The sequence below is a fragment of the Lissotriton helveticus genome, chromosome 6 (genome assembly GCF_964261635.1).
Source record: "Lissotriton helveticus chromosome 6, aLisHel1.1, whole genome shotgun sequence".
Taxonomy (NCBI): Eukaryota; Metazoa; Chordata; class Amphibia; order Caudata; family Salamandridae; genus Lissotriton; species Lissotriton helveticus.
Genome location: NC_136067.1, coordinates 1,497,437,034 through 1,497,460,871, shown reverse-complemented (window position 1 = coordinate 1,497,460,871; position 23,838 = coordinate 1,497,437,034). Strand labels below are relative to the sequence as shown.

Below are 23,838 nucleotides of genomic sequence, written 5' to 3'. Positions count from 1 at the left end.
TATGGCCCCAGCTGTAAAGAATCACCCCTCTTCAAAGGAGTTATAGTAGATCAAGGCCCACACCCGATGAGATCCGTCAAACCACACGCGTTCCTACTATCTGAAAACCATCCTGTATTGTGATTGGGGAGGGGACCGAGCCTGAAGCGGAAGATTCCAGGGATGACTCTTTGTACATCAAAGTTTTTACAATTATGTGTCACATTAAAAATATATAGCACTCCAACAAAGTAGTAGGAATATAAAACTTTAATAACTTATAAATATATACAACAAAACAAAAACAGTAAAAACATTTAAACAATGAAGAGACCGTGGCAATTTCTTTTGAATTATCCACTACATTTAATGAAATTATCTCTTGATGGCGAATTTATCGAATGTTTGGAGACCATAGAGTTACAAGAATCATCATTGCAGAGTTTTCATGAGGAGATTCCTGATGAGATGATTGAAGAGGAAATTCCTGATGAGGACATGTTACTAGTTCTTTCAAATTATGAAAATTCAGAAGATGTTGCCTGGGGGTGGGTCGTCAGTAGCGGTCTGTTGTGCGAATAGTTCCAAGGCAGCAGAACGCGCTGAAATCTAGATGGCACGAAGGTGATGTCTAGTAAGTTGCCGCCCAGCAAATAACGGCGTGGGGCGCCGCGGGGGGTGGGGGGGAGGCAGTCCAAAGTTCCGTTAAAAGGGCAAAGGAAAGGATCGGTGGTTTGAACCATCAGTCAAAAAGGGGAGGGGGTGCAACAATTTTTCCTACCGGGTCACACCGTGCTTTCACCGGATCTGAGGTCTGCAGGATTCTAGTCATTCAAACTGAGGCTGGCGCCAGCATGGGAGCGCCGACGTCCCGCGGCTACAGGTTCGTCACTCCACGGGCGATCATGGCAGTCATTCCCCATCGGGGGTGTCTGCGGGGGTCGGGGACTCCCGCGGCTCCTCTAGAATCTTCAAGGTCGTGGAGGACTACGGTGGTGGAGTCAACCAGTGACCGGGCCATTTCTTTATGCTGGGCCCGCTCTTGCCAGGTCGACCGCCATTTTGAGAGTTCGGTAGCTACTGGCGATCGCGGGGTCAAATGAGCGGACGGGCTCCACCCTGCCGGGCGAGACGTTGCAGCATCGCCACAGTGGAAGAACCCTTTTCCGGGCGCCTGGAGCGCTGAGGGTGCAGCTGGGAAGCCTCCACCTGGGGAGGCGGGAGAGGCCTGTTCGCACCGTCTCTCCCACCCAGTGCACCCCACGGCGTCTCGCTTGACATTTGTTATGGCCGGACCAGGCGATGAGGACGAGGGGGGGGGGGTCGGAGGCATGTGCAAGACATCCCCCCCCAGTGTTGTCGCAGCCATTATAAAAGAAAGAAGAAATGTCCCGTCCGTCTTTGGGCCGGACCTCCGGTGGATGGCGGCCGGACGCCCTTTGCTCTGGCCCCATGAACGGGTTCCTTGGCTCATCGGCTGTAGCCGGATCCCGTCGGCCCCAGCCCCCGGCCGTTGGTGGCCGGACCGGGAGAGAGAGTGGGGGGACAACCTAAAACTCTCAAGTGCCACCGCGGCCGGACTGGGAGAGAGAGGGGAGGGTCGAGGACATAGACATTCCCCCCCCTGCAACTCTCCAGTGTTGTCAATCCCCTGGCCGGGTCCCGCTGGCCTCGGCCTTTCCTCCGGCTACACCCTACGTGATGATCTTCTGCCGACGGTTGGCAGCAGGACCCGCCTTATATGTGTTGCTTCCGGCTGGGCGTAGCCGGAAACCTGTTGCACTTTGGAAGTTTCCAGAATGGGGCGGATGTCTGCTGACTTGTATCTTTCCCAGTTTGCCGTTATTTGGCCGTGGCAGGCGGTGGGACAGACACGTTTTGGGGCAGTGAAGGGCGATGAAGCCTCGTTGCCTTGTGGCAGGTGCAATGTCACACTTGGTTTCTCTTACTGTTTTCAGGTTTCTTATTACGGGCTTACTTCTAACGTTTCTTGTTTCTAGGACAATAATAGGTTTTATCATTACGTATTGTTATCGTTTCTTTGTTTGTTATTTAATAAAAAGTTAATTAGTGGCCTACTGATTTTCGTTTTCCTATTCCTTTCTTTCCAGGTTGTTTCATGCTAAAGTTTCTGTTAACAGGATACAGTGATCACTTCGTTATTATTGCATATGTCCTTTTCACTAGGGGTGCTCTCTGGTCGGGCCAGATGACCTATCTCTAGTAAATGGTCCGGGTGAAACAGGTGCATCAATCAGTGGGGAGTAGATAGGCATGACAGATTACAACGGGGGAGAAAGGTCCGCATTACCTACCCTTTCACTACTTGCAAAGATTTTCCTACGTTTATTTGCAAACAGGGAATACCTCCAAAAAGAACCAATTCCCAAACAGTCAATGTTCAGGCAAACAATCAATCAATGAGGAACGAAATAGGCACGACGTGTTAAAGGTTTGCGTTACCTACCTTCACTATCTGCAAAGGGAGAGAGAATATTCCTATTCTTCCTCGTTTGCAGGCAGAGGAGATCCTTAAGAGAACCAACTTCGAACAATTCAATGCTCGATTCAAACAATCAACAAGGGGTACTGTGAACACAAATGAACGCCGCTTATGTACATACACATTGCTATTTTCAACAGGTTGTTCCTAATGTTTCTATTTTAGCGAGGTCAAAAAGAGATCCCATTAGTGGCCTACTGATTTTGCTCGATTCCTTTTGTTTTTTTACACGATTTTTCGCTATCTGCAAAGACTAAACAGAGTATTGCGACTCTGTGCTTGTTTGTAAATAGAGAATGAACCAAAGAGAACAATCAATCAAATGGAGAGAGAAGCAGGCACGACGGATTACAACGGGGGCAAAGGCCTGCGTTAACTACCCTTCACTATCTGCAAAGAGAGAGTACTCCTAATAGAAATGAGGGGGGGGGCCAGCATTCAAAGCAGATCAGTGTGCATAAACACGAAAATGTTTTTACTTACCACGTACTTGACATTCGACAGCTTATGATATTTGCTATTAAAAAACCATTGAAATTCACTGAAAAAACCATAGGTTATAGACCATATATAGTTAGGAATTAGCATTTACAAAACCTTGAAAATTCACTGAAAAAACCATAGGTTATAGAACATATATAGTTAGGAATTAGCATTTACAAAACCTTGAAAATTCACTGAAAAAACCATAGGTTATAGACCATATATCGTTAGGAATTAGCATTTAAAAAACCTTATTTTACTCACACAAAACCATTGAAATTCCATATATAGTTAGTTGCACTAACTATATATCGCGCACCCGCAATCCACTGCTGATGATGTCACATATTACATCATTCATGACATGGTCAGTGACATCACTGATGACATCACTGATGACATCTCAAATGACATCACTGATGACATCACTGATGACATCTCATTTGACATCAATGACCACATCACTGATGATATCATTCATGTGACAATACAATGCATCTCCTCACACTTTAATATAACCTCTGTTACACCCAGTGTTAAATACAGAGTATAATTTTTGAAACCATTGACACACCAATACTAGTTACTACATACGCACTCACTGATTCCTACGTCTACACACACATTCACTCATTCACCCATACAATCACTCATCTTTACAACACTATCATATGCACTCATACACCTATACAGACACTCACACTCTGCCACTCATCCATGGAGTTACTCACACACCTAGTCAGTCCTGTAAAGAATCAATCACACTTCCATTTTCTATTTTTTCCATTTTCCATTTAAACATAGAGTACCTTACATTTTCAAACATATACTAACACATACTTACTCTCTTATACAATCATGGAGGTCTGAAGATTTCGTGAATATATATATATATATATATATATATATAAGGACAATCCTACTCCCAGCAAGAAGAGGTATGTACACGAGGCAGGAAAGAATAAGGCTTATTTATTGAGCTTCAGGTCTCCTGCCACCCCGCATAGCAAGAGAGACGCGTTTCGCCTGCGCAGCAGGCTTTGTCAATCTACTTGGCGCCATGAAATTCAAAGATTATATAGCCCTCCCCCTTAATTAAGGCATATGCAAACATAGAAAATGGACTGCACAATGGTAAAACATGCCTATTGAGACAAGCTTATTTTGGCAAAAATATATATAAAATGCAAAGTGCAGTAAAAATAATAAATGTAACTAAGAGCATAACGCACAGCCAGTTTGTTCCACCGAAGATAGAACATACACAACTATAGAAGACAACACAGAAAAAGTATACATATATTCTCTGCCTTGAGGGTGGGCATATCGTAATACCAAGCCAAAGTGCTATAATGTTTGTACATTAGATGGCGCCAATGCTCTCAGCCCAACCGAAGCTGAATCGGAAAAATAAAACAATGCATTTAAGTAAAACATGAAACGTGCTGAAAATAATGTTCATGCTAAATAACAGACATCACATCACCACATTACTGAAACGTACACAGTCCACCACAATTGTAATTACGGAATAGAAACAAGACTTTAATTGTATTCACAAACTGAAGTGCAGGCACATCCTACAACGGAACACACAGATTGAAGAGATATTGGGCTGGTGATAAGTTCATATATATATTCGCTGCCGCACCACTAAGCATGGCGGGTGCTGTGATTGTGAAAACAGAAATTCACATTATATTAATTTAATGAAGAGAATCGCACACTCACAGGAATTCATTGTTAAATGCTTTTAATGAGCCAAAAAACACTCCAACAAATGTGTTTTGGTTATAAGCCTTTGACATTGACAAAGGCTTACAGCCGAAACACATTTGTAAGAGTGTTTTTGGCTCATTAAAAGCATTTGGCTACACATTTTTGTACCATTCAAATTTGAAAAGCAATCACTGGATTGGTGTTCTGTTGACTCTTGCAGGCCACCATCCCTGTATGTGAAGCCAATTACCAAATGATTATTTATTAGGCAAGTCGGTCTGCATTCCACTAAAAATATTATTTTTCTTAAACCAACCTATTAGTACATGGGGTGGTTTACAACATAAGTATCTTTACTGCTCAACTGATTTATTTTAGATTTTAATGATTTGGCATTTTCAAGTATGCAAAAGAATGTTGACATCTTTGTGTTATTTGCTATGTTTTTATGTTTCCCATAAACAATAATGGAAAATCTGACTAGAAATTACTTCTATGCTTACATCTAGTTCATTATTCATGGATGTAATTTGTACATTTTAATTCGCTTCATTACAGTAATTTGTTAACTTTTGCAGAGACAGCGGAGCTAGTGGAGCTATGGATGTGAAAAAAGAAATGGATGGAGACAGTGAAAAACAGTCTGGACAAAGGTAAGAATGTACATGTTTTTCTTATACACAATCTTCTCAGAAAATAAATGTAAAAACATGCATAAGTATCTATTTGTAAAGCAGGCCATCCAGAACTTCTCTGCATCGTTCGCCCAATGCGCCAACAGAGTTGCAGCAACTAAACCAGCAAAAACAAAACCTCAAAACAAGCCAGCTGGTACACCCCGGAGCTCAGAACTGTTACAGACTCGAGAAACAGTGGTGCACCAGAAGGCACCCATCCGACTGAGCCGCTCACAAAGCAGCCCTCAGCAACTACCACCAGCGCACCAAGAAAGCCAATATCAAGATTGCCACCATCTATAACAACTTCAACCCCCAACCCACTGCTCTCAACCTCAACAGCCTAAACCAGCTAGCACACACCAGCCAAATGATCTCCACTTGGTATCAGCTCACCTCTCAGACCAACAACGTTGTCAAGTAATTTATTCACTCCGGGGCACCCACCAACCCCTGCCCCTCCATCTTTTCAACCTCGGAACTGACCCTAAAAGCACAAAACTCATCAGCATCATCAACACCTCCATCACCACAGCAGCCTTCCTGGAAAGATGGAAACACACAGGCTAGACCCCTCATAAAGAACCCCTCTGCCGAACCCAGAAAACTCAAATATTAGCGATTGATGTCCGTGCTCCCCTAACTGGCCAAAGTACTAGAGAAGGCCATCAACAAACAGCTTATACATGGAACAAAACCATCTACTTGATTCCTCCCAATCAGGATTCCATGCCAACCACAGCGCTGAGATTGCCCTGATCGCTGCCCCCAGACGACATCAGAACGCTCCTCAACCGCAGAGAGAATGTGGCCCTTATCCTCAGTTACCTCTCTGCTGCTTTCAATACCGTTTTCCACCACACCCTCATCAACAGAGTCTACAACACTGGCATTCATCAAAATGCCCTTAAGTGGATTGCCTCTTTCCTCACAGGATGCACACAGAGCATCCAGCTGCCTCCCTTCACCGAACCAAATGTCATCCTGTGCGGCGTATCCCAAGGATCATTTCTCAGCCCTACCTTGTTCATCTCTCAGCCACACCTTGTTCATCTCTCAGCCCCACCTTGTTCAACACCTACATGAACCCCTCTCAGGCATCGTCAGATCCCACAGTCACAACATTATCTCCTATGCAGACGACACTTAACTCATCCTCTCGCTCACCAAAAACCCCTCTACCACCAGAATCAACTTCTGCAACACCATGACCAACATAACCAACTGGATGAGAGACAACTGCCTTAAACTTAATTGCGACAAGACAGAAGTACTGATCTTTGGGAAGAACACAACCATATGGGACCACAGCTGGTGGTCAGCAAAACTCAGACAAAGACCCACACCAGCAGACCATGCACGCAACCTAGGCATCATCCTCGACAGCGAATTGACCATGAAACGACAAACCAATGCAGTCACCTCCTCCTGCTTCCACACCCTTCCCACGCTCTGCAGAATCTTCGGATGGATCCCTGTCAACACCAGAAAGAGCATCACTCAGGCCCTCATCACCAGCAGCCTCGACTATGGCAACACTCTCTGCGCTGGCAACTCGCCCCAGTTCTCGAAAAGTCTCTAGATCATACAGACTGCTGCAGCCTGACTCATCCTGGACCTCCCCAAATGGGCCCACATCACCCCCACCTCACCCACCCCCACGGGCTCCACATCCAGAATAGATGTCAGTACAAGATCCTCACGCATGCCTGCAAAGGTCTGCATGATCAAGGACCCGTATACAACTGAGTTTCCACCTGCCCGCAAAACACCTGCACTCCTTTTCACTAGCCTGTGCGCACATCACCCGCATCTGTTGCTGTCACAGCGAGGATCACTCCTTCTCCTACATCGCCGCCAAGACCTGGAACAACATATCGCTCCATCTTTGACCAGCACACTCCCAGGCGCCCTTCAGATAGATACCCCTGGACTGACTCTTTGACTGAGACATCACACCCACTGCTCCCAGATACCCTTAGTGGTGACAATGCTGCACTGTACAAATGCTGATTGATTGGTTAATTGATTGATTATCCCTCAGCACAAGCTTCAAACAACAGCCGCGGTGAGCTCAGGAGACTTTTGCATGCACTTAGTGAGTATAATTTATTTTGCACAAAAGTATTTAATTTTGAGGAGAAATATAAAAAACTAGTGTATTTACATTTCATACATGTGAAACAACTTCAAAGGGAGAGCTCGAACAAATTAGGATTTGTTAACTTTGAATTGATTGTGGCAGATTCATAGGAGACCCCTCTTTCATTTACCAATAACCATTGTCATTTTCCTTATTAGCACCACGTACATGCATTGCTTGGTTATGGTCACCTCACTGGGGTCACAAAGTCACGTCCAAATGTGGAAATGTATATAATGTAAATACACGAGTTTTTTATATTCCTCCTCAAACTGAAATACCTTTGTGCAAAATAAATTATACTCACTTCGGCTGAAGTGGGTACAGCTTAAAATATTTGTTTTGTGGGTGTCTATAAAACTGTCATAAATATTCTTGCTACAAAAGTGACATACCTAATTTAATTATGGTTATATTTCTCATTTGCACTGCTGGTGGCCCATCCATCAAGGGCCCACTAGGTCACAGTGACGTCTGTAAAGTCCTTGGGAGGATGGGCCTACTTCCACTCATTTTCCCTCCTCCAGTTCCTACACAGGCAGAGGAAATGCAGAATTGCTCCCATGCACACGGTGAATAACTGCCTGTGCACTTTGGGAGTTGATTTTTTATCTAAAATTAAAATGTTTGCCAAGTAAGTGATTTAAACATAGTTCTGCACAACTTTAGTACTGTGAGGGGAGCTGCCACCTCCATGGATCTCTTCATAGCACAGAGCTCCTGGCCAGGTATGTAGAGATCTCTAAGTAAAGCAGAAGGACCTCTGACACCATGGGGGATCATCAGACCACTCCCCGGGGTCTTAAAGAGACCGAGTACCTAAAAGAATTGCAGTGTTCTATCTGGGTCAAATGAAAATTGAGAAGGCAATATATTTTCTCCATTCTGTGCATTAACTTGTGGAATGCTGTACCACTGAAGATTTGATAGTAGCCCTGTTCTTGTTGAGATAGTTTATCAAAGCCCATTGAATCAACCCTTCACTTTTGCAGCTTTGACTTTTTACTGATGCTGCTCAATGTCCAAACATCTAAAAGCCATAAACTTTGCTATGTTTGCACATAGCAAATATAATACAGCATACTATTGCAGACTTTCTCAGAAGGTTTATCTGTGGGACATAGTGGATCCTTTAATTGATTTTCTGGATAGTTTTTTTAATATTTTGTAACAATATATTGGATATTACATTTAACCACAGATTCTTGATCTTAAGAACCTCCGTCTGGTATGAGTTTAGATCTGGTAAACTTTTCCTCAGCCATAGTACTCCAGTGTTGCAAGGTGGTTCCACATAACTTCAGTAATGCCTCTGTTAGCCATGGATGTGGAAATCACTCTTCATGAGGTGCTGTCTGGTGTGCTGCATCGGTTCCTTGCATTCTTTCAGCACCCAACTGAGACGGTCGGTGAGGAACCAATCAAGCTTATCGCCTGCAAACTACAATAGCAGAAAATACCATTGCTTACGTGGGATTGTATTAAGAACAGCACTATCTCAGAAGGAAAGGAGAGAGGGTGGTGAGAAATCTGCAGGAAGATAAGGTAGCCATCAAAGTTATTGTTATGAAAGTATTTTGTTCTGAAGGATACATCTTCACACAGATTTGTCACCTTACAAAAATTAAGCAATATCACCTGGGAGGTGTGATTGTGTAGTGTCAAGTCATTCAACACAGACCTGGCAAAGTATCCTTCATTGTGCCTTAGGTTTCAGACAATAATATTAGACAAAGGTGTGAAAATTAGATTGAGGCCTCCTGGCAAATATGAGTTGCAAGGACAACCCACGTAAGGGGAATAAACACTATCATGGCCCTCGTAGTAACAGGATAACTGGATTTGCAAACTGAGTCATGAACTTGGAACCAAGTCCTAAGTGTATTTTACTGCTCAACTGATTTTATTTTAGATTTTAATAATCGGGCTTTTTTAAGTATGCAGAAGATGAAAAAGGTGACATCTTTGTGTTACTGTTTTTTATGTTTGCCAAAAAACAATATTGCAACATCTGATTAGAAATTACCTCTATGCTTACATCTAGTTCATCATTCATGGATGTAAATATTTTGGGCCTGATTCACAGAACTAACTTAAGATAAAATCCTAAACTTACTACTTTTGGTATTCACAGAACGTACTTACTACTTTTGGCATTCACAGAATGCACTTACTACTTTTGGTATTCACAGAATGTATTTACGACTACTAACTTTACGTCCGCACTCTGGATGGTGATTCCGGCCCGATGGCGGAGATTCCGGCCTGGAGGTGGAGGTTCCGGCCGGGTTGTGGAGATTTCGGCCATGGCTAAGTCTCCGCCACCAGCCGGAATCTCCACCTCCAGGCCGGAATCTTCACCTCCGGACTGGAATCTCCACCTCCGGACTGGAATCTCCACCTCTGGGCCGGAATCTCCACCTCCGGGATGGAATCTCCGCCAGCGGGCCGAAATCTCCGCCACCGGGCCGGAATCTCTGGCCCGAGTGCGGCGGTAAAGTTAGTAGTCGTAAATCCATTCTGTGAATACCAAAAGTAGTAAGTGCATTCTGTGAAAACAAAAAGTAGTAAGTACGTTCTGTGAATACCAAAAGTAGTAAGTTTAGAATTTTGTCTTAAGTTAGTTCTGTGAATTGAACCCTTTATGTTTATGTTTTTAGTTCACTTCAATACAGCAATTTTTACCTTGCAGAGTCAGCGAAGCTAGTGGAGCTGGAGACGTGAAAAAAGAAATGGAAGGAGACAGTGCAAAAATGTCTGAACAAAGGTAAGAATGTCATATCTTATTTCTAAACAATCATCACAGAAAATAAATGTAACAAGATGTAGAAGTACCTATTTGTAAAGCACCCATTGTGTTCTAGTCTACTCTCCCTGGTGTATCAACTGAGATAACACGAATAATCCAATCATTAACTTTTCCAAAGACAAATTCACATATCACCCAATGACAAGGAGTGTATTTTGCTAGCGATTGGGGATTTCTTTTGCATTCTATTCTGGAACCTCATTAATTGATGGTCTGCAAAATATTACCACATGGGCGTCTTCAATAATGAAGTACTACCGATATTTCCTTATGGAATCATGCTAAATAGATAACCGATTTTAGTTTGTGACATCATGCAACAAATCTTTGACAAATAAGTCATAGTTCTGAAACACAGTTTTCAATCTGCAAGCTACACACTGCATAAGTTAAAAAATAAATTTGCTATCAACTTCTGGGCTTCGAGAACCTTGGTGTCCTGCATGGTTTGTAGTTCCTGGGTCTTAAGAAATATCCTGTGAAACCTGCAGTCGTGTGCTCAGACTTGCACCCGCCTGGGGCTGTCCTCCTCCGTGTTCCTTGGCTCCTAGCTGCAGCTCCTTGCTCCTCTAGCTTCAAAAGGGCAATCCCCTGCCTGATTGGTTACTGACTTAGTCGGGCGACTGGTAACCCAGTGGTGACTGGACTTCTGCCAGGACTTAGAGGATGCAGAGGGACATCAAAACTGTGACCATGACTGCTTCAATCAAGGAGTGGACCAAGGAGTAACAGTAAGAAGACTATAGTCATCTGCATCAAATCCACATCATCCTTGAGCATATTCAGTATCTAGTGTCACTTGCATCAGGACAACTTCCATAGGGGAAACACAGCAAAGATAAAACTGCCTAGAGATAACTGAAGACTGCTTCACCTGTTGATGTAACTGTTTCTTAGGAACTTGCGGGTCCCTCTGACTGGCTCGCAGGCAGAGTTGGTCATCCAAAGTAACGCCAACCAGCCGCAATACAGCTAGCAAACGTTTTTGCTCAAAATGTTTCTAAGTGTGAATATTATTGAATTTGCCAATGATTGTTCGCAGTTGAGTGAAATGTTTTGATTTACTATACTTTGTAAATTCTATATCTTCAGAACTCTTGTTGACCTTTTTCATTGTTGTATCAAAAAATACATTAATGTACTGTCTATTTTCATGAACTAGTGTTGGATTTGTTAAGTGTCTCGTTGATTTCTTCAGTTGTTTTGGTACTGTTCAAATGCTTTACACTTGTTCTTTTTGTGTACGCCTTGCTGCTCCAAGCCACAGCTACCCAGGGTTGATATAGACAGTTTAACAAACAAAACCTACTAATCCTAAAGGGCTGGTAAGTGTTTTACACAGTGAGGTCTCTCAACCACACCAAATGATACACCCCATTTCTTCGCACATAATTTCTGACAATCGTCTCAAGCTAGCACAAATAGACCCTCGAAGTTCAAAGCACCTTCAGCACTAGCATCAAAGACTGCCTCATCTCCAAAAACACATGTTGATTCTGAAACCAACCTCAACATCAAAAACAGCATTGACCCCGAGATCCCACTCAAAGTTGACAAACACCCTCAATGTCCTGCTCCGAGGAATCAGAGCAACCTATTCTCCAGAGGTTGCAGGAAGGCTTGGATGCTCACCAGAAGCATACATTCATATATCCTCAGAGAGGCAAGATCACTTACAAGTTGCTGCCAAAGCCAGTAGAGACTTTGCCATGGGAGAGGACGCTTACTTCTGAGGAGGAAATTGCTGTGGAGCCTTCCCCACCTCCTAACCTCAAGAGGTGCAAGGACAAAAGCACCAGCCCTCCTCTTCCGCTTTTTGCTCCACCACCACAATCACCTCCTCCACACACTTCCCCTCTTCCATTCTCAGCAAAGACTTCACCCCATTCATCATACAGGAAAGGCAGCCCACTTCACCTTGCTGATCCCTACGAGGCACCTTATGACCCAGTGCCTACTGATGACCCATGGAACAACTTCAGTGTTGATCCCCCTAGCAACACAAACCCATATCTGTATCCAGCGAGGTCATCCCCATCTATGACACTACATCCTACCACGAAGTCATTCAGAGGGCAGCCACTTATCATAAAGTGGATAATGCACGTCCTCCAGGAAGACAATGGCTTCCTTGTAGAGATGCCATCGAAAACTCAGCACACAGTACATTTCTTCCCTACTGTTGTAATGTTTAGAATTGTATGATGCAGTCATGATGCAGTGGAACTGCATCACAGTGAATGTTCTAATGTAAACCAGTACATGGTGAGACTGCTGATGGTTGCTGCAGATATCTTGTACTCCATTAAAGATACTTCAGAAATGTAATTAAAGTATTTGCGTGGATTACTACATCTACCCTAAGGGTATGCTCAAGGTCACCAAAGATACATTTAAGGAGCCTTTGAAGACAAGTGTAGTTACTCTCCGGTTTGACAAGGAATACAAGCCCTCTCCCAATGACCCAGCCTACATTTGTGGGTACATACCTACCGGATTCCATGGTGGTCAATACCGCAGTTAAACACAAACGTCCCCAAGTCATAGAAGATGCTCCACCTCCACAAAAGGAGACCAAAAAGATAGATTGTGTAGGGAAAAGAGTAGCAGTTCAGGAGATATGCACTGGAGGATTGCCAACTCAATTGGCCTGCTCTTCTGGTACAATAAAGTGGACTGGGATGAAATTCAAGATCTCCTCAAGCAACTCCCTGAGTAAAGGCAAAGGAGTGAAGAATCAGTGAGAGAGGGTAAAACCATTTCCACCATCTGTTGTGCCCTGGATGGCGCCGAAACTTATGCCTGTGGAATTACAGCCAGCATCCTGGTCAAACACCACTTATGGCTACGTGTCTCTCATTTTTAACCAGATGTTCAGCAGTATATGCTCAACCTGCTCTTCGATTGCGAACACCTCTTCGGCCCTCAGGTTGATCAGCTACTAGAGAAGCTGAAGAAAGGCATAGACACCACCAAGGCTATGTGTGCCCTTCAAACATCCACCCCGAAGGAGCCCTCTCGTAGCATAGGGCAGGCAGCATGACCTCATCCCCTACACCATTCACTCTTATCAGAGATAACATCTGGCCTATCACTGGCTCTCTCCACAGAGTTACTCCACAGGGGCATACAGGAATTACAATAGCAGAGGTAGCGGCAAAGGAGGCTCTTGCAAAGGCAACTTCACATCCAAACAGTGACTCCCCTTCCCTCCTACCCGATCACACATCACCTGTCAGAATAAGGCGTCAGTATTTTCTCCCCCACTGACAGGAAATCACATTAGAGTATGTATTAGGCATAGTTCAGCACAGCTATTGCCTTAAACTTCTCACACTACCACTGAACATTTGCTCCTGTGAGTTCCAGGTGCTCCTTCAAAAAGGGCACCATCAAGTCAGTGCCTGCCCACTAACAGGAAGCAGGAGTTTAATCCCTTTATTTCCTTATCCCAAAAAAGAACGTCTTTCTCAGACCCAATCTGGACCTCAGACCACTTAAGAGATATGTTCACTTTGAACATTCCCAAATGGCTATGGTGCAGGAAGTCATATCTCTGCTCCAGTAAGGTGATTAAATGGTAGAGGTAGACCTCAAGAATGCTTCTTTTGGGGGGTGGAGCTTTACTGAGCTAAAAGATGGACCCTCGCTAAAGGGCTCTGGTGACCGGATTTCAATATCCGTCAAAATCCTGCACCTGCACGCATTGCTCAGCTGCGAAAAGGCATATAAACTGAAGGCAGAAAGCGGGGACATAAGAATGACTGCATTTCCGAATTGATTGGTGACTGCAGAGACTCTGCTGCCAACAGCCGCCGTGGGGTGAACCGCGGGCTGCCATGAGTAGCTGAAGCCAGCGGCCTGCCATCCGTGCTGGAGATGAGCTGAGCTGTGGCGCCCACACTCTGGTGATCTGCTGCAGAGATACCCAGTACCTGCTACCAGAGGTGCAAATAGAGCCAAATTTCGGGGGGTGGAGGGGCTAAGAAAAATTTGAGGGGGGGGGGCTAATTCTTGTGTGTGCCCGGGTAGCTGTCTCAGCCTGGGCTGCCACACACGACGGCGGGACTGAAGCCCTTCGAGCCCAATGGGCGTTGCAAGCCTGCCTGCTACACAGGGAGAGAGCAGGACCATAACTGGCTGATTGAGGTGAGAGAACAGGGCAGCGCCCGGGGGTGAGCCGGAGTTCTCACATCGGGATCTGGGGTGAATCCTGGCTACACAGCGGAGGGAGCTGCAACTGTGGCAATACAGGAGAGGTGGTCATCTGTGCCCGACATGTACAAAACTGCAGGGCAAGGCTGGGATCAGAGCATATGGCTCTGTTGCAAGTTGGAAGGAGGCACCAGACCTAACCCGAAGTGTCAGTGGAAGTTGTGCAGGAGCCACAGTAAGTGGGGAAGCGCATAAGACTCAAGTGAATAAGCTCAGCAAGCAAAGGAGGGATACTCAAACAATCTGGGCCTGCTCGTGCCCCCGAATGGGATAGGGGTGTGGCTGGGCCAACAGCAGAGACAAGCGCACAGCAAAAAGTCTGCACACAGACGCCACAGTCACGTACATTGACAGTGAGTGTAGTGTGTAGAGTGCACACATTAGAGACACAGCAGTTCCACCTAAGAATATGAGGAAGCAGGATGCAAAGCAGCCCAAGCTCAACTTCAAAAACAAGTGCGTCATGTGCCACGTCGACCCTGAAACAGCGGCAGAGATGCCCGAGAGTGACCCTATCCAAGACACTAACATCTAGGAACTACTATTGGATGCTAATTCCAGTTTGGGAACCATTGATGCAAAACTAGACGCGCTCGCCACGAGACTGGACCACATGAATCAGAGGGTAGACAAGCATGATAACCGGCTTGGCCAGGTGAAAACTCACATCTCCGATGCTGAAGATGCCCAAGCAGAGATCAAGGAACACTTGTTACGTATAGACATGGTTCTGGTCATTATTAAGGCTACAAATGAGGACTTGGAATCCAGGCCACTAAGGAACAACCCCTGTATAACAGGTATTCTCGAGTCTACTGCCATCACCACAATGGAGGGATTTGTGGAGGCACTCCTCCTTGATTTATTCAGAGAGGCACTGTCACCCTTCTTCATAGTGGAGCGAGTTCACCGCTCCCTGGGCCAGAGGCTGCCCCCCAGGGCATCCGCACATCCCATCTTTGATAGATTACTAAACTACAGGGACAGAGACACAATTCTGCGAATGGCCAGAGGAAGCAATTAATACGACACCAAGGAAATTCCATCTCTTTTAATCCTGATTTTACCATTGGGGTCCAAAATACTAGAAGGTAGTTCCTTCCAGCCAAAAGAATACTTAAGCAAGCAGAAATGTCATATGCTCTTTTATACCCTGACAAGCTTTGCATCATAAGAGGTGACTCTCTCCCTTTTTTCATGTATGGCAGGGAGGCACACAAGTTTGCCAACAACTTCACCAAAACCCGAGCATCACCAGCCAGCTCCACAAGAAGCGCCTCTGAAAATCACTTGGACGAAAATGCCTGAGCGGCAGCAGGAGTATGAGACCTAGCAAGACCTGATGGGGTTGATGCCATCTATAACTTGCTTCCTATAAGTGACTTGCGATTATAAGATGATCTACTGGCTAGCTCAAGGTGTTAGCTGCTCAAGTATTTCTGGAAAGTGCATGGTACCATTGTACTTGGCTTGTACCCATCCGGTCACCCATCCAGAGTGGTGGAGGAGTATGCCCAGTCCTGTTCAAACCCAAGGAAAGCTTCCCGTTATACACCATAGAGAGTTTAAAGGGATTTGGGACAGAGGGAGGAATGCACAACTCAACCAAGTTTGGGGGTTGGAGTGGGAGGGGAATGTAGGGTCAGGAGTCCCTTGTATGCAAACTCAGGTTGGTTTAAGTTTTTTTTTCTTTTGCAGCATCCAACGTTGCTTCATTATTATGGTCAAAACATGTTACCTGGGCTATATATATGTGCTGGCACATCGAACGACACGGTACAAAAGGGGATGGTGATGGACAGAGCATCTGAACCAATCAAACACTCACACCCAGTCAACAAATCTGGGTTTACTCCATCACCGTTCTTTAGCCCACTCTGTCACCCCAGTTCAGACATGGCCATATGCAAATCAGTCTGAGCCTGTGCCTCTTGGGAACAGTCCAGCCCGAACTGCCATGCCATGCCTTCCCTGGACCGGAAACAAGCTTCCTAGAACCGGTTTCTGGCATTTCAGCCGTCTTCAACCAGGCTTGCTTGAATCCAGTGGCAAAGTGAGCAAGGGACTCACGTCTGAGCATACCCTGCCAACTTATGGCGAACAAAGCGGTACTAAAGGGGGTGGTGATGGACGGAGCATCTGAACTAATCAAACACTCACACCCAGTCAACAGATCTGGGTTTAATCCATCACCGTTCTTTAGCCCACTCTGCCACCCCATTGGGGGAAATCAGTGTTGTTCCCTCTCACAGACCACACTACTCCATTCCGGCCAGAGTATCCCCTAAAATGGGCCACCAGCCCAGTCCACTATTTGGTTATATGGATAAGCTGCAATGTACAGGAACTGTGGACTGCAAACGTTTGCCTGGCAATCGATTGACTAGAAAACAGAATTCCAGTATGGTCCAAGCTAGCGCTATAGATGGCCGGACACATTGCAATAGCCAAAATGATTATCTTGCCAAAGTTTTTATAATTATTTCAAAATATCCCTTAGTCACTAACGTGCACATTTCCAAAACGCCTTCCTTCTAATCCAATTACGCTGGTGGGGATGAGCAGACAGCCCGTATGTCATGGGAAATCCCTACGTTGCCCCTAGTGCAGGGTGGGATGGCTGCACCAGATATGATGCTATATGCTTTATGCGCACAAGCACAATTTCTGCACTTCTGCATTCACCCCACCCCATTCCAACCCCACGTGGCAATATAAATCAATCGCGCAGCACCATTGCCCCTAACCACTGCCCTGTATGCACTCTACAAGATGCCCTGATGGTGAAATAAACACAGTGGAATGTGTAAGATGGGCATGGGAGGGAATAAGGAAAAAGACAGTGCTTCAAACAACTTTATGCCCCATCAATCCCACTTCATGAGAATCCCATGTTGCCGCCATTCCAAGAGGCAGGGGCAAAGCAACAAGGGAAGCGCCTGCACCTCAATACTTTCTCTGACTTATACCTGGAGTACACATTTCTCCAGTTGCCCTTTTTGGACGGTGCAAACCCTGCCAATGTGTCCGACACTCTACTATACTATCACTCTACTATACAATCCCACTACCCCCCCAGTCTCACCCCCCATTACCCAACCTCCACCCCCGTCACCACTAATAAACACCCATCCTCCACCCTGCACTCTACGCCCACCACCAATACTCTCATCCACACCACCAACCTCTCCCCTATGTCATCCACGCCTGACCCTCCCATCCCCACCTCCAACACATGTCCCACTGTGGACCACATTACGGCCTCCCTCCTCCAACTCAAAGAAGACATGTACATCATCAAACAACAACTACTCTGTCTATCACACTCCAGTCACCCCCCACCCAACACCCTCCACCAGATCAAACAAGACATTCACATCATCAAACAACTACTCAGCACACACCCCAGACACCACTCACGCGCCTCCACCATCACCTCCCCTCCCAACTGGTCCTCCACCCGGGCGGCGAACTCTCGCACTCGACTCCCACCGCACTGGACCTCAATCCCTGTTCTCAATCGTGAAAACCTCCCCCATCGTTCCTGCAACCCTCTCTCGGACCTAGACACAATCACCCTCCTCCGCTCCTATGACTCAGCTCCCCTTAGCAACACACCCGACACTCTCACTGCCATACCTACGATTCACTCCAATCCCCTTAGACCCCCCACACTGAACAACAGAGTCGCTATCCATAGTAACCTGAGTAAAGTCCCCCTCGCTCTAGAACACCCTTCCACCCTCGACACACCCCGTCTCAAATGCACTCTCCTAAACTGCAGATCAGCCGCTAGACACTCCGCCGCTATCGCCGATCTCATCCTAAAATTGGATCTTGACTTAATCATCATGACTGAAACATGGCTAACAGAATCTTCTACACCTATAATGGACATTCTGGTTCCCCCCAACTACCACATCACTAGACTTGACAGGTCTGGCAATAAAAAAGGTGGCGGAATCGCATGTATATACAGGAGCAACCTCTCTGTCTTGAAAGTATCTTCCCCTTCCCTACCCTCCCCAACGTCCTGTGAATACATCAGCCTAGATATTATCAGTGAGGGCAAACCGATCTGCACTCTTCACGGCGTTTACCACCCACCCGGTGACAACCTCACCTTCTCCCAACAAATCATGGACATGATCTCAACCAACTCCGGGCGGCAACTCACACAAATATACCTTGGGGACTTCAACCTCCACTGGAACGATCATAATGATGTGGTGGTAAAAGGTCTGAAGAATTTCCTTAACGCCCTTGACCTTACACAAATTTGCAACAGTCCAACACACAAGAAAGGCTCTACCCTCGACCTTATCATCTCCAAAGAGGCCTCTATCCAACTCGAATCTATCCAACCCTGTGACTGGTCGGACCATCATATTATCACGTTCTTCATCAATGAAAAAGTTAAATTTAACCCTATTCAATCCGCCAGGCCCAAAGTCTGGAAAAGAGACATGAAAAAACTAAACTCAAACTCTCTGCCCCCCAACAGCTGCAACTTACTACTCCCTCCGGCTGGCGTTAAGGACGTCCAATCCTTGACTGATCACTATCTTAACAATATGACCGCAATAATTAATGAAGTCGCACCCTTGCAGCTAAAAAAAGCCACCACAAAAATCTCCAATCCCTGGTACGACGGGAGTCTCAATGACGATAGACGCGCCATGCGAATGGCAGAGCGTTCCTGGAGATCAGCTCCCTCTGCACTGAACCTAAAAAACCTGAAGAAAAAGAGAAATGCCTACTTCAGGAAAATAAAACGATCAAAATCAGACTTCTTCAGCCGTCAGCTCGACCAAGCCAAAAATCATCCGAGAAAGCTGTTTGAGCTTATCCGAACACAAACCAAAGAACAACCCCAACCTCTCAAGACTATGTGCGAAGCTCCCTCCTGCGAAGACTTCGCCTCTTTCTTTAACCAAAAAACTGACAACATAAAGAATGATCTCCTCATGGACGCAAGCCTCTATCCCAAACCCCACCGCATAACACCCACTAAACCAAAAAACAATGCAACCTGGTCAACCTTTGTCACCTACACGGAAGAAGAAATTGGCAAACTGCTCAGCACTCTGAAACCATCCAATCACCTCACGGACCCCCTTCCTGCTAACGCTGTCAAAGTCCTTACCCCGTCGCTCCTTCCACTCTGGACCAAAATCATTAACAGCTCACTTCAACAAGGGATTATTCCCGACTCCCTCAAAGTTGGACAAGTAACACCTTTGCTAAAGAAACCTACAGCCGACCCCTCTGACCTAAACAACTACCGTCCCATTACCAACATTCCGACTCTTGCCAAACTGCTGGAAAAATGCGCACAAATACAATTGACTAAACACATTACTCAATTTGATCTCCTCAACTCTCATCAATCAGGCTTCAGAGCTAATCACAGTACGGAAACTGCCATGATTCACATAATCGACGACGCCCTCCAAATCCTAGATCATAACGATACCTGCCTCCTCATCCTCCTTGATCTCTCCTCCGCATTTGACACCGTCAAACATGAGAGCTTACTCGAACTATTAAACACAAGAATGGGCCTATCTGGAACTGTGCTCAAATGGTTCACTTCCTTTTTGCATAACAGGTCGCAGAAATTCAAGAGCAACAACTTGATGTCCGCACCAAGACCTGTATCGCTAGGCGTACCACAAGGATCCTCCCTATCCCCAAGTTTGTTCAACCTAGCTATGGAACCTCTCACCACCTTGCTGCAAGAATCCAATGTACACTTCCACATGTATGCTGATGACACCCAACTCTATCTCAAACTACAATCACCCAAAGACATCACGCTCTTGAACTCAACGATCAGAAGCACCCAATCTTGGTTGGCCGCTAATCATCTCAAACTCAATGCCCTTAAAACAGAGTTCCTTCTGATCTCACCTCCAGCGAAGATCACTACCGCACAAATGTGGCTTAAAGACCTAACGGCACTCAATGTTCAACCCACCATCGTGGACTCAGCGAAATCTTTGGGCATAACACTTGACACCAATCTCAGCATGCAGGAACACATCAACAAAGCAACTAAGGGAGCAAACTACCAAATCAACACCCTTAGGAAACTTAAACCTTTCCTTCCAGCCAAAGACTTCCAAACTGCGGTACAATCACTAGTCATACCTCGAATAGAATACGGCAGCACCGCCCTCTGCGGTCTCCCCCTAGCTACTACGGCACCCATAAGAGCCTCTCTAAACGCCACAGCGAGACTTATCACTGGATCAAAAAAACACTCACACATTTCCCCTGACTTCAAATCACTGAACTGGCTGCCGTTTGAAGCCAGAATACACCTGAAAATCGCTTGCTTGACCCACAAGGCTGTCCACCTGAGCTCACCTAGATACCTCGCTCAGAAGCTGACGATTTCTGGAGGCTCCAGAAACACTAGAGGCACAAACAATCTTTTGCTAAAGCCTAAAAGATTCCGCAAGGAAAAAACCTATAAACGCTCTTTCTCAGGAATGGCTCCCAGGATTTGGAACTCGCTCCCCCCTGAAACAAGGCTCATCACCTCTACCATACTTTTCAAGAGAGAAGTAAAAGCGATCCTCATGGCTAAATACACTTGAACGACTACTGGGGAAAAACTACAAAGACTCGATACTCATCTGTACTACTTGTTCGAACCCTTGTATTTTTATTTTGACTTTGAAATTGACTTACTTGACTGTTTTATGATATCACTTCAATGTACTGTTAACATGATTGATGTATCTGCGTATACATGCTCCCCTCCTCTGTAAAGCGCTCTGATATCTGCGAAGATCTTGTTCGCGCTATATAAAACTTTCAAAATAAATAAAATAAATAAATAAATCAGGGCCACGTGCCATACGGGGAATATACATTTCCAGAAAAAACCACAGACACTGCCTATATTTGAACACATGATCAGCACATCATCAGCCCATACATTTGTAATGCAGCTGTAGACAGAGGTTCAACAGAGCATGCCAGTGGTGGAATTTCATGGTTAGGAAAAATTGGGACGCAGATATAGGCACAGAGCTCACAGACACACACTGGGAATTTTGCTGTGGGCAGTTAGACGAGCTGTCGCCAAATTATAGACTCCAATTGATACACTTTTAAGTCCTACTCCGGCTGTATCGCAACCCACTACAATTATATAAATTGGGGCTGAATGACATTAACAACTTTCTCAGATGAGGCACGCCCAGTGCAGATTTCCTCCATCTGGCATGGAACTGTGCCAAGATTGCGGACTACAGTCTTCTCAACAATCCGGGCCATGGTTGGGATACGCATGGAACACACACCATTAATAAGGCTCTTGGGATATGTTAAGGATGTCCCGCTGGGCAGCCACAGACTAGTGGCCATGCTCCTCCTTTTAGCCAAGTGTAGAGTGGCCATGACTTGGGGAAGACAGATGGCCTCAAGGTAGAGTGAATCTCTACAGCATGCGGCATACTGCTCTGATCAATTATCGCACACCTGGGGCATGATGCCGCACATATCTCTACCCAATGATATTTGGGAACCCCTGTTAAGCTACTTGAGATCCAAAGCAGACACTGAGTCAACAGCACATATGACCAGATAGCATGTTACAGATACTTGCCCACTAGCAAAAGAAGTTATACATCTGTAGGGTCAAAAGTCCTTTAATGCAATATAAATAGTCAACGTCGATAACAAGACCTGTACTGCTTATACCTGGGTTGTCAAAGACAGGATCATTAATATGCAAGGGACTCACACAGAAGGGTAACGGCTGCTGTTTGGCCCATAAACAGCTGTCGATGTTTTATTATATGCAAAGTATCTGTCCACCTTTTCTTTTCCATTAAGCTGCAAGTGTTTATTTATGTTTCTTTAGCAGGCCTGACTGACTTCGTTCGGATGTCAAAAACTGAATATGTAGCCATACAGGCTAAATGTTTTGTTAAAGTATGCTAATGTCAATACATTTTAAAAAAGGATGCTTCTTCCACGTCCCAATCCATCCAGCCCATGACGGTACCTGCGGTTCATGGTAAGTTGCCAGCATTATCAAGTATGAGGTACTCACCGTTGGTGTCCCCACTGCCTCAAGGGTATTCACCAAATGCCTCGCAGTGGTGGCCGCTCACATCCATGTTTTTCCCTATCTCGACAATTGGCTAACCAAAAGTGCAAGCCTACAGCATACACAGGCGACCATTTCACTTCTTCACAATCTTGGTTTTACCATAAATGTAGCTAAGTCTCATCTCCATCCTCTCCAGATCCAACCCTTTCTCAGAGCAGAACCAAATTCCATCACCAACAACACCTACCCAAACCCTCAAAGGGTTGTAGCCTTTTGCCAGCTTGTACATCCTTTTCAGCCACAAAGTCACCTCACAGTAGAAATTTTATTGCTCCTGTTAGGGGGAACAGCCTTTACGACGCGGCTGTTACACCGCGTGCCGTTACAACGTGGTTTTTTCAACGCAAGTCGTTACCACGACTTGCGCTGGAGGGCGCTGCAGGACAAGGAATTTTTTAATTTACTATCCAACACCTTCTCTACTGTACGTAGGCTGGTGTTGGAATAGTAAATTAAAAAATTCCTAAGTCCGCACCCCCTCCAACGCAAGTCGTGGTAACGACTTGCGTTGAAAAAAACGTGTTGTAACGGCATGCGGTGTAAAAGCACGCGTTGTAAAGCCGTACAACCTAAAAGCTCTAAGTAATTAATATGGTGGCTCTGCTGATGGGGAGTCCACACAATCTGAACTGTATTGTGGTCATGGTGAGCTCCCCACCCGGTTTGTGAGGAGTCTGTGGTAATGGTGACTTGCTGAACAGGGTCTAGGAGAGGCCTGCCTCACAACATGTTGTTGTTGTACCACCACTGCAGATGGTGACAAACGCTGCCCTTTACAAATACTAGATCTTCAATTGGATCCTCCACTTGGGACAATTGTGCTGACAGGCACTGTTGGCAAGGAACCATGTTTAGCCCGCCTCGGGGTAAGATTGATATGTAGGAGACCATCATGACTAACAGGGGTTGTACGGCTTTACAACGCATGTTTTTACACCGCGTGCCGTTATAACGCAGTTTTTTCAACGCAAGTCGTTACCACGACTTGCGTTGGAGGGGGTGCGGACGTAGGAATTTTTTAATTTACTATTCCAACACCAGCCTACGTACAGTAGGGAAGGTGTTGGATAGTAAATTAAAAAATTCCTTGTCCTGCAGCGCCCTCCAGCGCAAGTCGTGGTAACGACTTGCGTTGAAAAAAACGCGTTGTAACGGCACGCGGTGTAACAGACGCGTCAT

The 23,838-nt window shown here is 45.5% G+C and overlaps 1 protein-coding gene across 1 annotated transcript in view; it reads left to right on the top strand.

Annotated features, from left to right (window-relative positions):
• Positions 1 to 23,838, top strand: part of LOC144762755 (uncharacterized) — an 842,179-nt gene that overhangs the window by 566,249 nt on the left and 252,092 nt on the right. Inside the window, exons 25-26 of the mRNA XM_078648006.1 lie at positions 5,263 to 5,337; positions 10,197 to 10,271. Of these exons, the coding sequence (XP_078504132.1) occupies positions 5,263 to 5,337; positions 10,197 to 10,271 (150 nt within the window). The remainder of the gene's footprint in view (positions 1 to 5,262; positions 5,338 to 10,196; positions 10,272 to 23,838) is intronic.